The following is a 24,362-nucleotide window of genomic DNA, read 5'->3' as shown; positions in this document are numbered from 1 at the left end:
AGTTTTCGGTGGACACAACATCTTTATTTTATTTTTATGTGGTGCTGAGGATCGAACCCAGCGCCCCCCGCACATGCCAGGCGAGCGTGATACTGCTTGAGCCACATCCCCAGCCCAGGATAAATTCTTAGTCAAAATGTTGCCAGGTGCAGTGGCAAAAGCCTGTAATTCCAGCATCCCGGAAAGCTAAGGATCACAAATTCAAAGCCGGCCTCAGCAACTTAGCCAGACCTTGAGCAACTCAGTAAGACCCTGGCTCTGAATAAAATACAAAAACGGGCTGGGGATGTGGCTCAGTGGTTAAGCAACCTGAGTTCAATCCCCAGTATTTAAAAAAAAAAAAAAAGGAAAATTTTTATATTTTACTTAAAAGATTCTGATGTTCGAAAACTGATTTATTATTATTATTTATTATCATCATCATCATCATCTTGGATGGCAGTTGGGAAATCTCTCATTTGAAAGTTCCAGGCAGATTTTGTATTCTCTAAAAGTGAAGACATAAATTTCCCTTGGGACTAAGTGTTCTCTTGTTCCCAGGAACATCCTTGAAAGGACCTCTTAGTTGCTCAGTCATAAAGCTCTGGTCTTGAATGTCTGTTCCAGAGGCACCCTCTGGCCCCCGAGCCTCATTCAGGAGTGGAGCATGTCCCATCACTGTGTGTCCCATTGATCTATTCAGTTCTGAGAGGTGCTTTGAGGTCTTTTAACTCTGATTGTGATTTTTTTTTTTTTTGTTAAAATCTTTGATTTCTAAGTTTTGACCTTAAACATTTTCAACCAAACTTAAAAGTTCCTAGCTTTTATATCTTTTTAGTAGGCTTCACCTTTTATTTCAGTTAATCCTCTTGAGCTAGAAGTTTACATTTTATGATACCAAAGTCACTATTTCTGTTTATGTTTAGCTCTTATTTATGTGATATATTTTTACTTCTTTTATTTTCACCCTTTCTTAGTCACATGAAAGGGTGACTAAGGTTTATCTTTGTTGTTGTTATTGTTACTGTTTTTGTGGCACTGGAAATTGAATTCCAGGGACTTGCTTATACTCTGAGAGCACTGAACCACTGTACTACATCTCCAGCCCAGATGTATTTCTTATAGTTAGTTTAGCCTTATAAGTAATCTGAAAGTTTAGATAATTCACATTTTCTTGTGGCTATTAGTATCTATTTTATCTTATTCCTTTTATCTTATCTTCATTTTCAGTATGCTTACTGGTTTCCTCTTTCTGATTTCTAGTCACCTGCCAGCTGCATGGAAAGATGTATGGATTTAAAAAGTGAAAAAGCAGAGGTGGTCTTGCCTGAGGAGCTGAGAGGCCTTGTGGGATAGTAGTGAGATTTAAAGCTGAAGTCAGTTTTTGCCAAATTTGTGCAGAGTAAACAGGTCTTTTCCAAGCAAACAAAAAACATATTTTTAAAACATAGTGCCACAAAGCTAAATTGCATTAATGAGAAAGAGTTTAGCTGGCCCCGTTGTGGTTGGAAGTCAAAATTGGAGGCAGAACCTAGGCTCAGTTGCTCTTGCCAGGGACACTTTCTGAGGCAGATGGAAGGAGAGCTCCATGAATGGGCCAGGTCAACAGGCAGTTGTCACCAGGTGTACTGGTACATTACTATGACGAAATAATGTGAGGGGGTAGGTATTTTATAAAGAAAAGAGGTTTATTTAGCTCATAGTTCTAGAAGCTCAGGGCATGGCACAAGCATCAGCCATATTGTCAACATACATTTCAAAAAGCTGAAAGAAAGGATTTTGAATGTTTCCATCTCAAAGAAATGATAAACATTTTAGGAGATAAATATGCTTATCCTAATTTGAACACATATAGTGTATACATGTAACTAAACAGCACATGGTACTCCCATAAATGTGTACATTTTTTTAACAATTAAAAGTAAATTTTTAAAAAATTACCACTGTACACATTTTTCATATGTATAGAAGTGTTGGATGTGGTGCCAACTTCAGGAAGTAAAAGTAAGATTTTCAAAACAAAATTAAAAAATGTTTCCTCCTACTAAGAAATAGATTGATTTAAAGTACCCTGGGTTTCTTTCCTCCTGTGGGCCATTTGTCCTAGGGCAGGGGTCTTCCTAGGGTCAAGTATGCTAGCAGCTGATATTGGTGCATGGTACCATCAAACACCAGTAGCCATTATCTTACCTTCATGAACAAAAAGGAGGCTTTAATATTTGCTGCTGTTCCTTTTCCATCCCCCAGGAAAGCATGTAAGTCTGTTCAGATAATAACAGCACCAAGTGAATCTGCACTGAACATTTTTTCCACTTTCTTACTCATGAAATGCTCATTTTGGGAAAAAAAAGAACTCATCTAGCCACAGTCTTAATGATTTCAGGGATTGAATTCGGTCTTCTGAGGATGGGAGATTGACATTGGATTGAAGGTTATTTGTCAAATATAAATTAAACTTGGCCTTGGAATAGATTTTCTTAGACTTCTTCAGTTATGTGTAATTTTCTTAGTAAGCACATCCAAAAATATACAAGGACCACCTTTAAATTTTTTTTCTTACTAAAAATACTCAGTTTGGAGCTCTAGAGCATCATGATGTGAACAAAATCATGTTGTTTTCTAAAACTTACTGGCTTATCTTAAGACATGTCTTTTCCTACAGAGTCTAATTCATTTGATTCTAGGGTCCTTAAAGGTTTTTAAGGCAAGGATGGCAGGTAGATTCCCAGCCATGTCTAAAATGTATATCCATTTTTAAGGACAGAGAAACTAAGGCATAAAGAGGTCAAGTAATTGCTCAGAGACCCACTACTAAGTGACAGAACCAGTATTTACCTCTTGCTGTCTGGCTTCTTGATCTCTTCATTATAATTGTTTTCTATATGTAGTGAAAGGAACTCTCCCTGTATATCTCGGTAAGGATAAAAAACATGCTACCATTTGTATAAAATATTTCTACATACGTACATACACACACGCATGCACATACACATATTTGTATAAATGCAGGCCAGCACTGTCTTTTAGAACTTTCAGAATGTTAAAGATCTATGCTATCCAATCCAGCAGCCACAGGCCACATAGTAACTATTGAGCACTTAAGAGATGGTTAATGGGACTGGGAAACTGAATATTTAATTGTATTTAATGTTAATTAGTGGCTGTTGTATAGGCTAGTTAAAAATAGAATATATGTGAAAGAAGGCAAAAGAAAAGATCATTGAATCTTGTGGTTTTCAAACTTCACTAGGGGGGAAAAAAACTTCTGCAGAAATTTACATGGAAGTACAGGTCCCATGACTAATCATTTCAAATCATTTCAAAACCATTGATATAATCCAGCGACCTCATTTGAGAGATGAGGAAACTATAGGCCAGAAAAGTTGAGTCATTTTCCTGAAGTCGATCACACAGCTGCTGTCCTGAGGGAGGGAGGAAGAGTTATGGAGCTGCTTGCAATTTGGGTTGGTTTCTTCTTTAGAGTAATTAGCGTTTTGGTGTTCCAAGGCTTAGTTAAATCTGATTATCATCTTAATAAAGACAGAGGAGAGCCCATACTTTTGTCCCCTGGGTCTCAGAACCCTGTGGAAAATCCTACTAGCAACTTACTCATTCTTTGGAACCAGACCTCATCATGACTCCTCCAAATCCCAGACTTGTGTGTTAAGTATGTCTTGTTTTGTTTTGTTTTTTGGTACTGAGAATTGAACCCAGTAAAGAATTGAACTGTACCACTGAGCTATATTCCCAGCCCTCCCCCTTTTTTTTAGTTGTTGACGGACCTTTATTTTTTTTATTTATTTATATGTGGTGCTGAGAATGGAACCTAGTGCCTCACACATGTGAGGCTCTGCCACTGAGCCACAACTCCAGCCCTGTATTTTTTTTTTTTTTTATTTTGAGACAAGGTCTCACTAAGTTGCTTAGGGCTTCACTAAGTTGTTGAGGCTGGCCTTGAACTTGTGATTTTCCTGCCTTCACCTTCCAGATCACTGGGATTATAGGCATGTGCTACTTTGCAGGTTCAAGTGTGTTTTGTCCTGTTTCAATCATGCATGTGGTGACCCATACTGGGCAGGGACCATGCTTCATTGTTTGTATATCCCTCAGCACCTTACAAGTGGAGAGGCTCAATAAGTTTGATAACTGTTGTTATGGACAAAAGGCTATAGATTTAAGTAGAGTTGAATCATTAGTGCATATGGCTCGTAATTAGGTTTCGTTAACATTTTCTTGGGGAACTGATGGATATAGATAAGCTCTCTGCTAGGAGAATTTAGAGTATAACGGTTGCTAACAGGTAAGTCAGCCTGAAAAGTGGGTGACTGGGTGATTCTAGGATGAGTAGAACCAGCAGAGCTCCCAATAACCATCCCTTTTTAGAAAAAATAATAATAAGAAGGAACTTAACAGAAAGATACTCAACTCTACAGAAAGGTAGAAGAGGAAAGTTGAAGAAAATTCCAAAAATGTTTTCTCCAGAGACCTGGAATATGGTCTGGACCTAGGGATTCCTAGCAGAGAATCAATCATTTGATTCTCAGGGTGAGAGGTACAGAAAAGATCTGCTCACAGGACGCTATAGAACCAAAGTTGTGCTTAGTCATGATATTTCATCTTCCTTTGCCAATGTTGGCTATGTAGGGCCAGCCCCATCAGTTGGGCTTCTGGCAGGAATTGGGGTGGGGATACCAACATGGATGTGGACCCAGCCAAATGGGTCAATATTTATTGGACAGCAGGATCCAGAGTTTGCAGTTAAATTAGATCAAGTGGTCCATGCCATGGCATAAGTCTACAATCCTAGCTACTCGGGAGGCAAGAAGATTGCAGGTTCAAGGCCAACCTGGCAACTTAGCGAGACCCTGTTTCAAAATAAAAAAGGCTAGAGATGTATCTCAGTGGTAAAGCAACCCTGGGTTCATTTCTCAGTACATCAAAATAAATAGACAAACTAGACCAAGGGTCAGGATACCCAAACCAGAGAACCTCAGGGAGGAAATTGCAAAGGTGGAGGCTCTCAAGTGTTTAAGTGAAAAAGGAGGAAGCAAGAAAGATAAGAGCCCTGTCTGCATCCCTTTTCTATGCTGTAATTGAATGCTACATAATAGGTAATTTATTTGTAATAGAAGTTTATTTGGCTCACAGTTCTGGAAGCTGGAAAGTCTAAGAACATGGTACCAGCATCTGGCAAGGGCCTTCTTACTGTGTCACTCCATTCAGAAGGCAGAAGCGGGGAGGAAAGGAAAGAGATTCTCAGCTCCAGAAAAGAGGGAAAATCCTTTTCTCTGCCATTTTTGTTCTGATTCCCCAGCCAATTGGATGGTGCCTGCCCACACTGAGGGTGGGTCTTCTTCACTCACACAAGGTCTCTTCTAGAAACGCTGACAGAGGCACTCAAAAGCCATGCTTTACCAGTCCTCTAGATAGTTCTTCATCTAGTCAAGCTGACACCTATAGTTAATTAACCATCACAAGTCTCAGCCGCTCTTCTGGTGTGAAAAGCCTTCTTATTCTATTTCAGAAAGTAGCTGTGTGGTGTCTGCCCAAACAGCTCTATTGATAGAGCAATCTCCTTGTCATTAGGAAGCTCTTATCCTCAAAGGAGTGTTTTTTTTTTTACAATCCCCATAACTTTTCCCTTTGACCTTGCCAGGTAAACCACAGAACAGTATTTCCTGAACTCACTAACCATGGCCTTCTTATCTATATTCCAAATCCTTAGTTCCTCCAGTGGGGTTTTAAAAAAAGAAAATGGGTAAAATCATAAAAAAGTGGTCTTCCAAATTAACCTATAAATCGAATACAATTCTTATTAAAATCCCAACAGAATGTCTTTCTTCCTAAACTTAAAAAATAGTTAAATATTCACCTGGAAGAAAACAGGAAGAACAGCCAAGAAAGTGTTACAGAGAAAAATAAAGGCCAGTTTTCTCTTATTTACCGTGAGCTGTGGTAAATAAGGCCTCTACTTCAAAAACCCTTCTACCCACCTGAGATATTCCAGAAGGGAGAACACCAACAGGGGAAGCCATCATAACCTTGGTTCCTGAGACTCATGTTTAATAAGAATTGACCAGATTGATTAAACAGGTTCATTTTGGGGGTTTTGTTTTTATTTCTGTGGTACTAGGGGTCCTAGGGCCTCATGGGTAAGCCCTTTAATCCCGAGTTATGTCCCAAGCTCAGGTCCATGTTTTTTAAACTCCTTTTTTTTTTTACATTTATTTTTTTAGTCGTAGTTGGACACAATACCTTAATTAATTTATTTTTACGTGGTGCTGAGGATTGAACCCAGGGCCCCTCACGTGCTAGGTGAACACTCTACCGCTGAGCCACAACCCCAGCCCATAAACTCCTTTAAATACAACTTGTCAGACTTGATTTGGGAGAAAAAGTCCAAATATAAAATCTTAAATAGAGAAATAAGTGATTAAAGCAATATTATGAATAGGATCAAAAGTGGACAGAAATTCCAATGAAAACCCAAGTTATAAATGTATGATATGTCAAAATCATTGTATTGTCATGAGCAACTAATTAAAAAAAAAAAAAAGAAAAGAAAAGAAAGAAAACCCAAGTTATCTGCTTTAGGGACAAAAGATTGGTTTCTACTGTCACAGAGAGATGATTCTCTCCTTTGTAGCAGATGTCACAGAAGTGATGTGAAGTTGTTTTGCTTATCTACAACTGCAAAACAAACTCCCCCCAAACTTAGTAGATTAGAATAACAATAGTGTTGGGTCCCTCAGCTGCCACCACAAATCTGAAATTCAGATGTGACTCCCCTCTGTTCCTTGAGGTCTAGAACCTTAAATGGCTAGAGGCTAGAATAGTTAGGGGCTGGCCAAGCTTTCTCCACAGATTTCTGCATACCTCAGAAGCTACAGAGGCCCCAGAGAGAGCATTCCAAGAGTTTTGGATAGAAATTCAAGGCTTTTTATGTTCTGGCTTTGGAAATCCCAATGTCACTTCTTCCACAGGCATGCTAAGTATGTATTCTACATTTGAGCTGTGGGCCCCATCCCCTCTAGTGTGTGTTGGGGGGAGGGGGCCAGAGGCTGGAGTTGAACCAAAGGCCTAGTGCATGCTAGGTTAAGTATCCCCAGACCTAGCAAGTTCTTAATTACATCTGCCTTCCCTCATCTATAACCGAGTCTTTTCTTCTTCCTCAAATTTTGAAAAAATACGGGTAAGAGGGCACTCCTCCACAATTTATTTGGCCCTAAATCCTACAATTAATAGGACTTTTATAAATTCATTACCTCGGAAATTATAAATTCATTACCGCATTGGCCTATTTTGTCTATGTGTTTTGTTATTATTTTTAGTAGCGTGTATTATTTTTTCTCACTGTAAAAATAATACATTGTCATTATAGAAAGATTGGAAATACACAAAAGATGAAGAAGAATCAAGTTAAATGCCATCTTATTTAATTTGATTTCTATTTTTTGCCTATTGAAATATTTTTGGATCCTGAATCTATGAATTTGTTATTTATATCCTTCCCAAATTTCTTTAACCAAGTCAGTGAACACGTAGAAAACTATAGGACCAAGCCTCTAGGTTGGCATCTATCAAAATATTACCAAAAAGCAACAAACTATTGCATATAACAAACCCTCAAAAACCAGATAAGGCCCAGCAGGGTGGCGCATGCCTGTAATTCTAGCAGCTCCAGAAGCTGAGGCAGGAGGATCACAAGTTCAAAAGCAACCTAAGCAAAACCAAGGCACTAAGCAACTCAATGAGACCCTATCTCTAAGTAAAATACAAAATATTACTGGGGATGTGGCTCAGTAGTGGCTCAGTACCCCACCCCCCACCCACACACACCCCAGAGGGAAAAAAAAAAAACAGATAAGATTTTTCCCATGAGCTTCACAGAAATTTCTGCTGATTAGGAAACTATATTATAGATTATTTTTTATAAAAAATCTCAAAAAAATGTTTACTTAGCCTACTTCCATTAGGATATTTCTAATTCCCCATTCTGAACAATATTCTACACGTCTTTTCTAGTTTTTTTTTCATTCTAGTTATGTCTTTTCTAGAACAGATCTCCCCAGTGTGATACTACTGGGTCAAATAATTTCATTAAAAAAAAAAATACTTCCAGTTGTCTTCCTAAAATCCTATACCATTTTATATTTTCATCACCCAATATAAGAAGATTCATTTCCCCATATCTTCATTAACTCTATGAATTAGCAGTCTTTTTAATTTAAAAAAAATTAATTTTTTTTAGATGTTGATGAACCTTTATTTTATTTATATATTTATATGTGGCGCTGAGAATTGAACCCAGTGCCTCACACATGATAGGCAAGCACTCTACCACGGAGCCCCAATCCCAGCCCAGTCTTTTTAGTTTTTAATGAGTGAAAATTTTGTTTCACCATTCTTATTTTCTGGTGAGACTGAAAATTTCTTTATAGGTTTCAGACTGTATTTCCTCTTTGATGCATCACTGGTTTATTCTTACAACCATTTTTACTTGCGTTCTCTCTTCCTTATTGCTTATAGGAATATATTATAAATATTCATCATTTGCACTCACTCATTCTCTCTATATATACGTACATATAGTTTTTAAATTTTGTCATATAGAAACTTCATGGTATAGTAGGATTTCTCAGCCCTGTCTTTTATGCTTTTTGAATTTTATGCTGTAGACAACTTTGTTTCCCTGAGATTATGAAACTATTCTTCTACATTTCCTTCTACTAATGTTACAATTTTGGTTTTTAAATGTATCCATCTAGAATTTACCTCTAGAGAACAAGCACAGGAATAATCTCCATGGGAAGAGAAACCCAAGGTGATGCCCTGGTCACCAGCCCTCCATTTGGACACAGTCTCCACATCACAGTACAGAGAGCTGGCAATGAATAGAACACAGTAGCTAAGAAGGCAGCAATCAGAGAAGGCACCTTGAACAGTTCATTCTATGGGATGGGATGGGATGCAGAAGGGAGGATGCTATATGGAGAGGGGGGGCCCAGAAGCCTTTGTACAGGTCACTACAAGTCCTTGGTAGAAGGCCACACTGTCCATGTATAAGGCAGGTCACTTGAGGTTGACCAGATGGCCTGGCCTGAAGCTGAAACATATTAAAATTCTATGGTACACACACCTGCCTGAGACAAGGGATGAGTGCTAAATACAAGTACAGGGAAGGAATAGGCTGCCTTTGTTGCAATTTTACATGAACCTTCTGATTAGTGTATATGCTCTGTATTCTGTCCCACCAAATCTTCAAAGTAAATTTGGGCCTTCCTGGTCTCTTACACATGCTGAACCTTAGTGAGAAATGATCATCTGTTATCCTCTGGGATCTATAAATTGTTACATTAAAAAACAAACAAAAGCATTATTTCACAGCTGTGACAATAAAGACCTACCAAGAAAAGCCCCAGAGCTATCCTGGGAGGAAGGATATTTAAGACACCCTCAGCCTGAGAGAGCTAATTTTTGCAGGAATTAACATACTACATTTTCTAATCCATTTCCTGCCTTTTTCCCGGAAGTTTTACTTTGCTGCTTTTTAATTGTTTTTAAACTTTGCCACTTAGTGCATACAGAGTCATTCCATTCATAGAAATGCAATGGAGGAAACCAGAGATCCTCAGAGAAGATGGAATGGTGGGAATAAAGTCACACAGCCACCAAATCCAACTGTGTATCCTCAGTAGAGTTGAGCACAAGAGTCATTTCAGTGTGTGTTCTGTGGCTTCTCTTTCCTATGATTAATTTTTTTTTTTTACTAAATATTGGGTTTCCAGGCAACAGAAGACAAATGAGATTAATCTTCTGGAAGCAAAATGCTCTAGGTTGTTAGGGTTTGCTTTGCTTCTGTTCCATGCATTAAGAGTACTGCCTTTCTGGGTACAGTGGTGCATGCCTGTAATCTCAGCGCTTGGGAGGCTGAGGCAGGAGGATCAAAAGTTCAAAGCCAACCTTAGCAAAAGCAAAGCACTAAGCAACTCAGTGAAACCCTGTCTTCAAATAAAATACAAAATAGGGCTAGGGATATGGCTCAGAGGTTGAGTGCCCCTGAGTTCAATCCTCAGTACCAAAAAAAAAAAAAAAAAGTACAGCCTTTGCATTTCTGCATTCATCCTTCTGGAACTGTGATGACACCCAACCCACTCAAAAGGCAGTCTGGAATATTTGCTAAAGTTAGAGGTTGAACTTCTCATGTATGATTCAGTGTATTCATTCTCAACTGACTTTGTAGCACCAAAAGGGACAAAATTCTGTAATTTACAACATTTTCTTCTAAGTGCTCCTAGAAATGTAACTGTCAAATACGCTTGTAATGTTACCTCTTTTACATCTGAGACTTCAGTCAAAAAGACCAGACCAACCTAGGTGCAATGGTAACTCAGGAGGCTGAGACAGGAGGATTGCAAAGTTAGAGGCCAGCTGATCAACTTAATGAGACCCTGTCTCTAAATAAATAAATAAATAAAAAGGGCTAGGGATATAGCTCAGTGGCAAAGCGTCTCTGGGTTCAACCTCTACCCCTACCATATTTGCATACAAATTGTATGGCACAGCCCCCATGAAGCCAGGGTCTTCAGAGACAACTCTTCTCTCTCCTGTTCATCCACTCCCATTCTTAGCCTGCTTGACCTTCCCTCTGTTCTGCTGGTAGGAGTCCTGCATACCACACAGCTTGCAGGGGTCTCTAGAAGGTCCACAAGGGAACCGTAATGTAAGCAGTGTGGCTCTTTCAGAGTGAAGTGAGGGAAGAGTGATGAAGCATACATTAACTCATCTATTTTCGTAATTCATCTTACATCTACGTTTAAGAAAAAAGAGAGAGAGAAAAGAAAATAACCAAATTGTGTCACACCACGTCAGCTAACTCCTCATTCACAAAAATATACCTGTGGCTCACAGAAATATGCCTCCATGTTTGGTAACGAAATCACTTGTAATAATGGCAACAAAAGCAACCGCCTGAGAAGTGCGTGGTGCTTGCAGGTTGACAGCCATCCTCTCCTGAGATAAGAATGTATACACACAATTTGAGTTGTTCAGTGAGCCGTGTCAAGTACGGAATTGTTGACACTCTTGGCACTCAAATGCAATTAGAGACCATTTCAAGTGACGTTCAGGGAACAAGAATTGAGGTTGTTCCACTCTGTAATAAAAAGGGTAGGGTTTTTACTTGATGGTGTAATGTTCTTGGAATGAGTCTAATAATACAAATCATAGCTGATTATCCTCCATCTCTGCCAGTGTCAGAACAGTAAAAAGTCTTAAACATGGAGAATAGCTTACACATAAGAGAAACATTTCCTGACCCGGATGTGGGATTAGATTGCCTAAATTTGGAATTCCCATAATAATTCCCTATTTTAAAAGGTGGAATACTTCGCTTTTCTAATATGATTTCTGTGCACTCTTATTAATTTTTTAAAAAAATTTTTAGTTGTAGGTGGTGCTGAGGATTGAACCCAGCACCTCATACGTGCAAGGCAAGTGCTCTACCACTAAGCTACAGCCCCAGCCCATTATTTATTGTTGAAGTGTGTCTTACATTAAAATGTTTGTCTTTTCTCCTTTTTTCTTTTTCTTTTTTTTTTTTTTCTTTTTGGTGATCCTGGGCTTGGAACCCGGGGCTTTACACATGATAGGCAAATGCTTTACCCTGAGCTACACCCCCAACCCTGGGTTTGATCCCTAGAACAATAAATAAATAAGTAGATAAAATATGTCGCAGTCTTCCAGAGAGACCTGCAGGCTGTAATCTGTTCTGAAATATCCTGTGAATCTGAGCTGTCCTGAGGTGACAGGTGATTTTGTTTCATTTTTCAATCATGGATTTGATGTCATGAGATTTTAGTCTGAACCTTTTATTCATTTATAGTGATAGATCAATGATTATTCTTAACTGGGATTCTGTTTACTAATATATCAGACACTTTCTCAATTTTGTGAGATGGATGGCTTCATCACATCTTTGGATCCGTTTGGCCTCTCAAAATGCTTCTGAAGATTCTGCTGATGAAAGGAAATGGGGGGCTGGGGATATATAGCTCAGTTGGTAGAGTGCTTGCCTCACATGCACAAGGCCCTGGGTTCAATCCCCAGCACCACCGAAAAAAAAGAAAAAGAAAAAAGAAAGGAAATGGTATTTCATATTGTTATCTTTTGAAAGAAAAAATTATAACAATTAGTTATAAATCTAAATGGTTTTTATTCTCAGTTCATTGATCAGAACAGCTTTCATGCTACAAAACAAGAGTGAGAGCTCCTGCTGACAAAATGGTGGGTTTTTGTAAGGTGGAAACAAGAAAACAGTATAAACAAAAAACACATATTAACATCATGTTGCTTGCAAAGAGGAAAGCGGAGGGTGATTTCCTTCTTCTGACTCAAGTAGATTAGAATCTCCTATTTTCAGGGAAAATGTCTGTGTCTTGGAATGTTTCCTTGAGGTTTCAGTTTGATGATGGATTATTTAGCATGTGTGACCCCATTTTGGTTTATCTGATCCACTGGGGCCTAGTATAAGGGCTGGGGTCCAAATCAATGGCCCCTGTAACAATATGATAATTGACACAAGACACATGTCTATTAAATGTTCTCATGTTTTAGGAAGGGAAAGATTTAGCAGCTGGGCACAGTGGCACACACCCATATTCCCCAGCAGCTCAAGAGGCTGAGGCAGAAGGATCAGAAGTTCAAAGCCAGCCTCAGCAACTCAGTGAGACCCTCTCTAAATAAAATATGCAAAAGGGCTCAGGATGTGGCTCAGTTATTAAGTGCCCCGGGGTTCAATTCCCAGTAACCCCCCTCCCCCCCCAAAAAAAAAAGATTTAGCAAATTTTAAAAGTTTTAAATATAAAATAAATTGGAGGAGGAAGGGAGAATCTGGCCCATTTGGGACATATAAGTTCCTCAGTGTGGTAACATTCACTAGTGCTAGAAGAGTGATGCTGTTTACCCTAGAGCCTGTTCCTTGTGATCAATAGCCTGGTGACAGAAAATGTGGTTCTAGTTTACTAACTTACAAGAGTAATGGAGTCAAAGTTCCATCCTTGACTCCCTCTAGAATCTGCTTTCTCTCGCCTTAGCATTTCTGTTTATTCTTGTCCTAGATGTGAATCCAGGAATTGTAGGGTCTGCTTCCAGCACTGCAGATGGTGTTGAATTCTATGCTCAGTTCATCCTACCTCAACACCCACCCACCCCCAACTTCTTCCTTCCCTGGGTAACAGTGTCCCACAGAAAACAATACATGTGCTTTGTAGTCACATGGAACTGGCCTTTGTAGTCACATGGAACTGAACCTTGACTCTGGCACTAATATTTCTTTTTGCTGCAGCTTTCTTGTCCATAAAATGGGCATAACCCGACTAACCATGTACGGCAGTTCTGAAAATTAAATGACAAAGTACACAGTGGCAGGCACATTGTAGGCATTTGACAAATATCACTACTCTTACCACCCCCAGCATTTTTGGAGCTTGAAACTTAAAGGACCTTCATCTTGACCACTGAGCATTCAACTTCCGGTTTAAAATGTGGCCTTCTGTTGGAAATGAAATGATCTAGGTCTGTGTTGCCTTGCAGAAGGAACACTTGCAGGCCCTCCGCGGTGCTTGCTTCTGTTTACAAAGAAACTATAGGGGCCATCATAAATAAGAGGCATAAGCATGTGGCCTCTGGAAGTACATCCTGGCTTTCCCTCCTCCAAGTCACAGCCATATGAGAGGTTAGTTGGAGATGGGGTCTCAGGCAACCTGTGTGTGGCAAAGAAAGAAAGGAAAGGAATTTGATTTTTGGTAAGAGCCATTCCCCAAGGTTGACCTTGTCCTTCCCCCTTAAGTTCCCCTTTCCAGAGTAATGTGTAGTTTGAATGCTTAAATCTAAGCAGGTGAAATAGGTCATTTCCCCCAACCCCCTGGCCCATTTTTTCCCCCTCTGTTCTTTAAACATATAAATCTCTTCTGAAAGTACAAAGCCAAAGCATTTATTTATTTAGTCTGTAAGTATCCGGTTCTTGCCAGGTAACTACTGAACCAAAAGAGGTTTTAGAGCCAAATAATTCCAGTGATCAGCTTCTCGGAGGGCCATTACAGTCAAACTGAAAATGGATACAGGGCCCTCTTGCAACAGTGGCATTCTCAGACTTTTATGTAACACTGATGCTTAGCAACTATTACAAGTTAATTGTGCTTCAGTCATGAAAATCCGAATAGAGAGGTATTATCACGGTGGTGTGTTGTTTTCAACCAAATGTCCTTCCCTGGGTGAATGCAATTGCAAAGTAGACCCAAGATAGCCTGTGTGTTGGGATAAAGGTCTAGAGCCCACCAGAATCATCTTGGACTTTGGCTAAAGGCAAAAGGAGGTTTGATAGAAAGGCGGAGGTGTGGGTTCTTGGTGTCTGTGCCCTTCAGGAAAGGCTCATGTGTGACATGTCATATCACCTCTTCTGTCTCAATTTCATTACTCACCAATGAGGTATTTGACCAACTTTGTGGCTAAGGGCGAGGCTAGCTCAAACTAATACTGGAAAAATCTAGATAAAAACCCAAATGGGGGTCGGGGTTATGGCTCAGTGGTAGAGTGCTTGCCTAGCATGCATAAGGCACTGGGTTTGATCCCCGGCACCACATAAAAATATAAACCCATAAAATAAAGGTATTACAAAAAAAACACAAATGAGATCGTAGATCATCTGCTTCCAAGGAAACTTCACAGGAAACATTCTGCTGTATTTTATTATTCATTTCCACCTATGTATATTCTCTAAAACTTCTCTACACACTTTGAGAAGAATTCCATGAAGGTCTTCCTTCCCTATTCCAACTTAACTTCATGCCATTTTTTATTCTCTCTTCCTGTTCTTTTAAACTGCCAGTTGCCTCTGATAGATAGAAACACTCTAAAAAAAAAAAAAAAGAAAAAAACACCAGGGCAGTCAGAGAGTTGACTGGTTGTAGTTACGTTTGGTTGTTTGGGCAAAGGGAAGGAGGGGCTGTCAACATCCACTCCATTAGAAGGAGCCAGCAACCATCACCCCTCTTCAAAATCTTTGCCAGCTTTCTTGACTCCCCCTTTTTCCCAGGACTGGGTGCTCAAGCCCCAGCAACTGTGAAGAGATTGCAAGGAGTCCTACACTGGCCCAATTCCTTTTATCACCTTCAGGCTGCTCAGAACACAGACATAAAACCCAAGCCTCAAGTGGGCCCCACTTCTGCAATCCCTTGCAGGCCCCCCTTGTGAGCTATTTCAATATATTTGAGTAGCCACTGCACTGAACCACATAAACATGAAAGCATTCACAGGCCTTAGAACCTGACATTGCATCTGGGTAAGCTTTGTGGAAATCAGGGAAGGAAACCCTGTAAGAATAAGCAGGGAAGGTCTGAAGATCTGCAAGGCGGAGGTACCCTGGAGCTGCAAGCCTAGGCCACCTGCCTAGGAGGCTTTTTAAAGTTAGATTTTAGCTTCTTTATAACTGTGAACCAGACAGCCACCAGGAGCCCCGCCTGTGCTGAAGGTGGAGTCCCATTTTCCCCATGTGATCCCCACTGTTTGGTGTGCTCCTAGAGGGACAGTGGAGCCTGAAGGTTTCTCTCCCCACTGAGGAGGTCTCCAGGTGAGGAAGCAGGACAAGCTGCCAGACCAGTCACTCAGGACTTTATGACCTTTTTGTTCATCTTGAACTGCTTGTTGCTGATTATGTTATACATGATGTTGATGATGATTCTCTCTTGGCCAAATATATTTGGGAAGTACTGAGATATACAAAGCAACTCAGTGGGAAGACTCCTGCAGGAGGCAACCGGAATTTCCTGTTGTTTTGAGTATTTACACCTTCTTTTCCTACTATCCTGGAAAAGAATTGGGACCATACCAAGCCTTTCCAGGTGCCAAAATCAAATGTACTCCCAGCAGTTTGGGGTAGTTCATTCCTATGTTGCCTTTCCCAAAACCCAAAGTTAGAGTCCTAACCGAACAGTCTCCTTATATTGACATTGCTCAGTTTAGGGGTTTAATACTGCCTTTTTCCCTGCTGCAGAACATTGACATCACCAACTTCAGCAGCAGCTGGAGTGATGGCCTGGCCTTCTGTGCTCTGCTCCACACCTACTTGCCTGCCCACATCCCGTACCATGAGCTGAACAGTCAAGAAAAAGTAAGTCACTGCTCAGTCATCCTTTTCTCTTCTAGAACTACAGGGGGTATTCCTAGTTATGTTGATATATCCCATTGGGGGTTGTTTATAGAGTTGAAAGAGATGTTAGGATATTGATACCAGGGACAGATAACTACTGAATGCATGATTATTCTATGAAGTCTCCTTAGCAGATACTTCTCAGCTTCCCTTCTCAATACTTACCCCTTACACAGTGAAGGCCAGTTACTGTGACTACTGAGAAATTCTTATTACACACCGTCCAGAGAAAACCCAATGGAATTTCACCTTCATGGTTTTAAAACGTTAACCAGCATTTTTCAAAGTCTATTCCAAGGCTAGTGGTTTAAACTACATGGAAGAACATCATATTTCACTGCATAATTGTCACAGATATTTATGCCTTTTTTTCTGCAAAAAAAAAAAGAGTATAACCACTATGTGAAGCTAAAAACATTGTGCCAGTATTACTTAAAAATCATTTATTATTAAACTACCTCTGACACAAGATTAGGATGCATGAGATACTTTTCAATGCAGTGAAATACTGCATCTGACTGTCATGCGCAAGCTTTGATCCCCAATGCTGCAAAAACAAAAAACAAAGCAAAGTTTATTCCAAAGAACCAGCAAACGCCAAAAAGGAAATGGTATGTTATGTCATATTTTTGGAATTTTCATATGACTTTGTTTAACTCAACATATATTAGACCCACAGAACCTTTTCTTTTGTTTTGTTTTTAGTTCTGCTATAATCGTCCATAACAAGGATTAGCAGACTTGTCTGTTAGGAACCAAATAGCTTTATGAGTCATTTGGTATGTTAGTCAATTTTTTGTCACTGCAACAAAATAACTGAGAAAAGCAACTTAAAGAAGGAAGGATTTATTTTGGCTCACAGTGTCAGAGGTTTCAGTTCATAGTCTGCTGGCTCCATTGCTCTGGGCCTGAGGTGAGGTGGGACATCACAATAAAAAGTCACAGTGTAGAAAAGTTGCTTACCTTAGAGAGCGGGGAGGCCAGAGACCAATATGCCCCTCTAGAGCATTCCCCCAGTGACATACTACCTCCTCCCACTAGGCTCCTAAAGTCTCCACCCCCTCCCAGTAATGCCCTCAGCGATGAACCCATCACAGATTGATCTACTGATGAGAGCAGAGCCCACCTCTCACCTTTGAACTTTGTTCCATTGAGTACCAAGCCTTCAACACATGAGTCTCTGGGGGACATTTCGCATTCAAACCATAATGGTCTTTGTCATAACGATGCAACCTTATCATTAAGCTGAAGTGGCCCTTGACAGTATGTAACTGTGTGGCCGTGGCTGTTGAATTCAGTGCAGAGGCAGTAGCTTGTCAACCTCTGACCTCGTACAACCTACAAAATCATATTCCACAGAGTGTGCTTTAGAAAACACCATGCCTGGGTCCTGCACTCTTTCACTCAGAAAGTATCTCTTGCCAAGCTTGGTGCACAGTCATAAAGACAACAGTGACCAACACAGGCTTGTTCTGTGCCCTCATAAGATAAACAGAAGATAAACACAACTTTTACAAGTTGTGAAAAAGCCAAGAGAAAAACAGTTCTGTGAGAGCGGTCAGTGGGGATCTCATCTGAGCAATATCCCACTCCTGGCAATCCTATTAGATCAGGAAGACTGAGACAGTCTTTCTGAGGAGATGGTACTCAAGCTGATTTATGAAGAACAGATGTGAAGGAGAGCCGTGCAAAGCTCTAGGGGAGCCCTTCCGGCTCATGGAACAACTAAGAAGGGAATGCTGGAGTGCTGTCAAGGATATGGAAGGAAGCATTGACTGGATCCCAGGGGGCAGGAAGAGTAGCTTCTGGAGATGCCAGGGATCAGGCAGAGGAGGCCAAATCCCACAGAGCTTCTGCAGGTGACTGGTGAGAAGTTTGTTCGTTACTCTGTATAGTGGGAAGCCATTGAAGGATTCTAAACAGTGGAGAGGCATGATTGGTGTTTATAAAAGAGCTCTCTGACTTTTATGTGAAAGATTGCATTGGAAGGAGAACAAGAATGAAGAAGGAGCTATTGCAGGAGTCATCCGGAGAATTCGTTTTCCTTGACCTCACCCACTAACTGAGACTGTAGTGGTAGTGCAGATAGAAAGATGTAGAAGCGCTCAAAATATGTCTTAGATACAGAATCACCTGGACTTAGCCACAGGTTGGTTGTAGGAAAGAGAAGAGGAAGGAGTCAAAGATAACTCCTTGATATCCAGTTTGACAAAACCATTTTTCAGGGTGGGAAATGCATAGAGAGGTTTTAACCCATATCAGGAGTCAAATGGACATACCATGCATAGCCAAGTTGACATATAAAATTAACCATCATAGAGCATATTAAAATTTTAGAGCACTTTTATGTGGGGGCTTTGTCTATTATCTATAAAGCAGGATGGACAGAATTATTGAACATTTTGAAGGAAAAAAGGTTTTGTTTCTAATTCTGTTAAAGTCTGAGATGTCAGAAATATGTAGGTACTAGTGTCAGAAAAGGAACTGGATAGCAAGTCTGGAGTTCAGATGGGAAGTCAGAGCTGGAAATAACGATCTGGGGTCATCAGTGAAGATGAGTGCTGTGTAGTAGAATAATATCTGCACTGTCCAATATGGCAGCCATCAACCACAAAGGCTGTAGAGCACATGAACTATTACTAGTATGACTAGTTAATTTCAATTTAAATAGCCACATGTCACAAGTGGCTACTGTATTGGACAGGGTACATATGATATTTAAAGCTATGGGCCTAGAGATCATCCAGTCACTATGTCTTAAGGGAAATTGTCTTGGTTTTTTATTGCTGTAATACAATACCTGAGGCAGAGTACTTTATAAAGAAAAGAGGTTTATCTGGGCACAGTGGCTCACACCTGTAATCCCAGCCACTGGGAGGCTGAGACAGGAGGATCATGAGTTCAAAACCAGTCTCAGCAACAGCAAGGCGCTAAGCAACTCAGTAAGACCTTGTCTCTAATAAAATTCAAAATAGGGATGAGGATGTGGCTCAGTGGTTGAGTGCCCCTGGGTTCAATCCCCAGTACAAAAAAAAAAAGTTTAATTCACGGTTTAGGAGATTGAAAGGCCAAGACTGGGTGTCCCATCTGTTCAGCCTCTGAGAAAGACCTCGGGGCAGATGGCATCACATGGTGGGAGCATGTGCAGAAGAGATCAATGAGTGAGACAAGAAGCCAGCGATGCTGGGCTGCTCTTTTTATTGCAACTTGCCCTTGTAGGAACCAGTCATGCTCCATGAGCACGACTTTAATTACTTCTGAGGTTGACGTGTAGTGATTTAATCGTCTCCCATTACCCCCTGTGTCTTAAAGGTTCCACCACCCAACACCACACTGGGCCAACTGTCCTTCACGTGAACATTGGAGGGCACATTCAAGCCAAATAAAACAGATAACCACAGCAGAAGTGTAGAAAGATGAGGACTCCGGTGTTTGTGCTATAGGTAGAGGGAGATGACCCAGCAGAGGGAAGGGGAGGGAGCAGCCAGACAGTAGGAGTGGAGTTGGGGCCAGAAGGTTTACAGAGGCCAAGGCATCTGGCATAGCCTCACAAGCAAAGCCTGCATCTGACCATGATCTGGGTGTCCATCCTCCGCACCCTCTTAATTTTTCAGCCCTTGCCTTTCCACTGATCACAGAAACAGTCAAGGAAATAGTGGGCATAGAACAACGGAAAGTGATTAAGGCCTTCCTTAAACTGTAGGGAGTGTGAGCTTGAGCACTTGCATACCCCCAACAAGCCTGTGTCTTTGGAAAGTGACGTTGGGCTGCAGTAAGCAGACTTGACTTTTATGTCTTTGAATCGAATTCAGGTCTGGTTGGAAATAATGGGCCTGCGAGTATTCGCTTTCACACTTCAAGTCATGAGCATTGCTTCCTGGTGTCCGAAACCTCTTTGTTTCATTCTGGATCCCTGATATTCCCCTACTGGGACATGACCTCTGTGCCCAATGGCCTCTCGCAGCCTGGAGACATGCAGTAGGGCAGGCAGACATTGATGTTCTTCCTTCTGTTGCTCTGACAGGACAGAGGCCCCTGTTTTCTACATCAAAAACTCATGGTCTTTCATGGGTCTTTTACAGGGTTGTACTCCTTTTCCCAGATCTATCTGCTATCCTCAGGGAACAGCCACTGGTGAAAGACCATGGGTCTTTGATGTGGTTCAGGAGTTAGCTCCAGAGACCTGACACAATTTAAGATCTGTTTGGGTTCACGTCCTCTCTATCAACTGGAGTTGGGTTTGTGTCCCACCACCTAGGTCTCAGTTACCACCTGCCCACCATTCCTTGAAGAAACATCTGGCTTCCTATTTTCTAAACACCCCCATCCTGGCTGCCCTCCAAGTACAGTAATTGCAGCAGCCACGTTCGTTTGGGGCTACTTGAGGTGTGTCAAGCGTGCCCTGGGGGTGAGAGGCCAGATTCCTTATGGTTATGGAAAAGCATTTTCAGGATGTGTTAACTTAAGCAGATTAATACAGTGTAAAACTGAGCACATGTGTGAAACCCAGTGTGGAGGGAATCTTACCAGAGGAGAGAGGGTATAAACAGGAGAGTTTTCCCAAAATGGGTTTTTCAGGGCTGGGGCCTTCCAGGAAACTGAGGTTCCCCTTCACAATCCCCCCAATCAAATCAGAAAGATTTCAGACATATTACTCAGAAATTCTAACAGGCATAAGATTATTAGAAGGAGTAGGAAAGGGGGGGAAGGGGACACTCTAAAAGAGAAAAGTAGGTCGTTTTGGGAGGGGGACAGCATGTCTCTATTGCACTCCAGTTTAATTGGGGGTCCCAGGAAAGTTTCCAGAGAGTCTCACTCAGGTTCACCTCTTGACTTTTGATTGACAGCAGACTTTCAAGTCCCCCAACCCCATGACAACTGTAGGGGGACTTTGGCCCGTGCTGACCAGTTCTAACTGAACCTGTTCTTATAGATTTTATGGTTGGGGGAATTAACTTTATCTCCCTGAATCCTGGGATCTGGTCTGTGTAAGGGTCACAGAAGGTCCCCCCCTGTTCTGGGTAATTTGTGTTCTTCTTATCAGCATTATTTTGGGCCTGCATTTCTCTAGCAGATAACAGGCAGCTTGCTGAGGAATGTAACATGTCCTGTGGACTGAAGCCAGGCAGGGCTGCAGGTAAATTGCTTTTTAGAAGTAAAAGCATGTGGAGGTCAGCACAGTGTGCCCAGTTTATAGAATTATTCCTTCAGCCTCATGTTCCCACCACTCATGTCAGACTGTCCCCTATCAAGGGCATATTTGAAGTGGGTTTCTATGGAAACAAGTTGACTTGAATGAAACACAGACCTCAGATATCCTTAGGATGACTGAACATCATCCAGACTCTAGCCTGCAGCCTTGTTCTGGCAAGCCTCAGTGTTGGGGTTTTGTTTTTTTAGAGGGTCTTTTAGAGTACATAGACATCAAAAAGGGCACTAAGAGAAGGCTGGGGTAGGGCTCAGTGGTAGAGCACTTGCCTATCACTCGTGAGGCACTGGGTTTGATCCTCAGCACCACATGCAAAAATAAATAAAATAATTATGTCCATCTACAACTAAAAATATTTTTTAAAAGGGGGCATAAAAAGAGGCCTTATAATATCTGTGAAAGTCTATTAAAATTGTGATCTATAGATTATAGGATATAGGAACTGGAGGTGTAGCTCAGTGGTAGAGAACTGAGAACCAAAATAACTAAGTAAATGAGTAAATAATCTTTTTTAAAATGAAACTTTATGATATAGCTATTGATTATCCCAGAAGTTTCTGAAATCATGAGCTGCTCCCATATGGATGAAAGTAATTAAAGCAAGTAAGGTTGACACCGGTTTTAAATAGGGAATTTCTGATAAAACTAACAAGGATGTCTTCTGTGACATTAAAAGGATATGCAGTCACAGGGCATGAGTTATAGTCAGGTGACTGAATGGAGTATGCTTATTTTAAGATCTGAAATGAAATATGAATGTGAGAGGAGAATTTCTAGAATTGGCATCATTTCTCCCTTCAGTTTCAGGAGAGGTATTCCAACAGCTCAACCCCCGCTAGCCAGGCTGGTGACAGTTATACTATAGGTTGAGGATTTAGACTGTCTTGGAACTGGAAGGTCTCAGGCCTACCTACACCTTCTTCCCCAGGGCAGACACTGCAGGACAGCCTCACACTGTCCCCACTTGGTTGGCAGAGGCCCAACTGAAGCTCACATCTTGTAGACAAATGAGTTCCCACCCCCAGCTTCTTTAGAGGGCTTACCTTTAGCTGGGAATGGTAATCCCAGTGTCATGGGAGGCTGAGATGGCAGGATCGCAAGTTCAAAGCCAGCCTCAGCCTTGGCGAGGCATTAAACAACTCAGTGAGACCTTATCTCTAAATAAAATATGAAATAGGGCTGGAGCTGGGCTCAGTAGTAGAGTGCTTGCCTAGCATGCATGAGTCACTGGGTTCGATCCTCAGCACCACATAAAAAACAAAATAAAGATATTGTATCTACCTATAAGTAAAATAAACAAATAAGTAAGAGAAATCGGGCTGGGGATGTGACTTCAGTGGTTGAGCACCCCTGAGTTCAATCCCTGGTACCCCCCAAAAATAAAAAATAAACTCTTTCCTCCTGTCAGAAGCTGCTACACAGTGCCTGTGACAACGTTCCAGTGAAAGAGTACTAGGATAGTGATGCCTGGTCATTCAAGTCAGAGCATTTGAGAAAATTTTACAGTATGGACTATTCTGTCATAACTGCAAAGAAACACAATTGGTTTTATGTAAATCACACTAGAGGGCCTTGAGAGTTCCCTATAAAATCTTTACTTAGAAATGCCTTCATGGGCTGGGGATATGGCTCAAGCGGTAGCACGCTCGCCTGGCATGCGTGCGGCCCGGGTTCGATCCTCAGCACCACATACAAACAAAGATGTTGTGTCCACCAAAAACTAAAAAATAAATATTTAAAAAAAAAAGAAATGCCTTCACCTAGCTGGGCACCATGGCGCATGCCTGTAATCCTAGTGGCTCAGGAGGATCATGAGTTCAAAGCCAGCCTTAGCAACTTATCAAGGCACTAAGCAACTCAGTGAAACCCTGTTGTTAAATAAAATACAAAAAAGGGCTGGAGATGTGGCTCACTGGTTAAGTGCCCTTCAGTTCAATCCCCAGTACTAAACCTAAAAAAAAAAGAAAAAGAAAAATAGAAATGCCTTCATTTTAGATCTTACTATTAATCCAGGAATACAGATAAAAAATAAAATATCTTATTTAAGTCTGACACATTTGACAGAGCCTTTTGGAAGTCCTAATATTCTGTCCAGGTAAGGGTACCAAAAATGGGCACTACTGCTAGAAAGGAAATTGGTATAACCTTTTGGAAAGCAATTTGAAAGTACATCTCAAAAGCCATAAAAATGTTTGTATCTTGACTTCCAGGAGTGATGATCACCTAAAAACAGGCTTACAGAGCCCCTTATTATTCTAACCCAAAGAACTTTACAATAAGAAAAAGGCATCATTAGCACCAACATAGGAGAGTGCTTTGGGCTGCATTGAATATGGAAACCAATGCACAGTGCTCCAACTCAGTAGAACAGTGTTATGGAAGCAAGTGCGAGATTTACAGACGAACTGATTAATACCTCTTAATTTCAAGGAAAAAAGTTGGAATCTTAGGCCAGAACACAGCTTCTCAAAGCCTCAACCACCAGCTGGAAGAAACATATAGCCACATCTTTCTGGGTCTTCTCTCTCACTGGGTTTCTCAGAGTTGGTTTTACTGTCAGGGCAAACCCTTTAGTCTCAGACAGAGTGAAAGCTATGGGGGAAATGGAATAGAGTATAAAATTCTGTATAAAATCTTTTTTTCCTCCAGTGCTAGGGATAGAACTCAAGGGTTCTTTACCACTGAGCTATATCCTCAGCCCTTTTTATTTTATCTTGAGTCAGGGACTTGTTATGATGCTCAGGCTGGCTTTTAACTCCTAGACTGAGCCATCTTTCTACTTTAGCCTCCCAAGTACATGGGACTGTGGGTGTGTACTACCAAATGTGGTTATGTATAATACCTAAGTATATAAAATTATGAATTTCTACCACCCAGGCATAGTCACACATGCCTGTAATCCTCGCCACATGGAAGGCTGAAGTAGGAGGATTATAAATTTGAGGCCAGCCTCAGCAACTTAATGAG

General features: G+C 40.9%; 1 protein-coding gene across 10 annotated transcripts in view; it reads left to right on the top strand.

Moving 5' to 3' along the window:
• Positions 1-24,362, top strand: part of Specc1 (sperm antigen with calponin homology and coiled-coil domains 1) — a 273,402-nt gene that overhangs the window by 232,835 nt on the left and 16,205 nt on the right. For 9 of the 10 annotated variants that reach the window (XM_048786146.1, XM_048786182.1, XM_048786138.1 and 6 more), the window contains one exon: positions 16,031-16,147. In XM_048786146.1, the coding sequence (XP_048642103.1) occupies positions 16,031-16,147 (117 nt within the window). Of the gene's footprint in view, positions 1-16,030; positions 16,152-24,362 lie in introns of all 10 variants that reach the window. The other variant, XM_048786172.1, reaches the window with a different exon arrangement.

This window comes from Marmota marmota, unplaced genomic scaffold (genome assembly GCF_001458135.2).
Source record: "Marmota marmota marmota unplaced genomic scaffold, marMar, whole genome shotgun sequence".
Lineage (NCBI taxonomy): Eukaryota > Metazoa > Chordata > Mammalia > Rodentia > Sciuridae > Marmota > Marmota marmota.
This window is presented reverse-complemented; position numbering and strand designations above follow the sequence as displayed.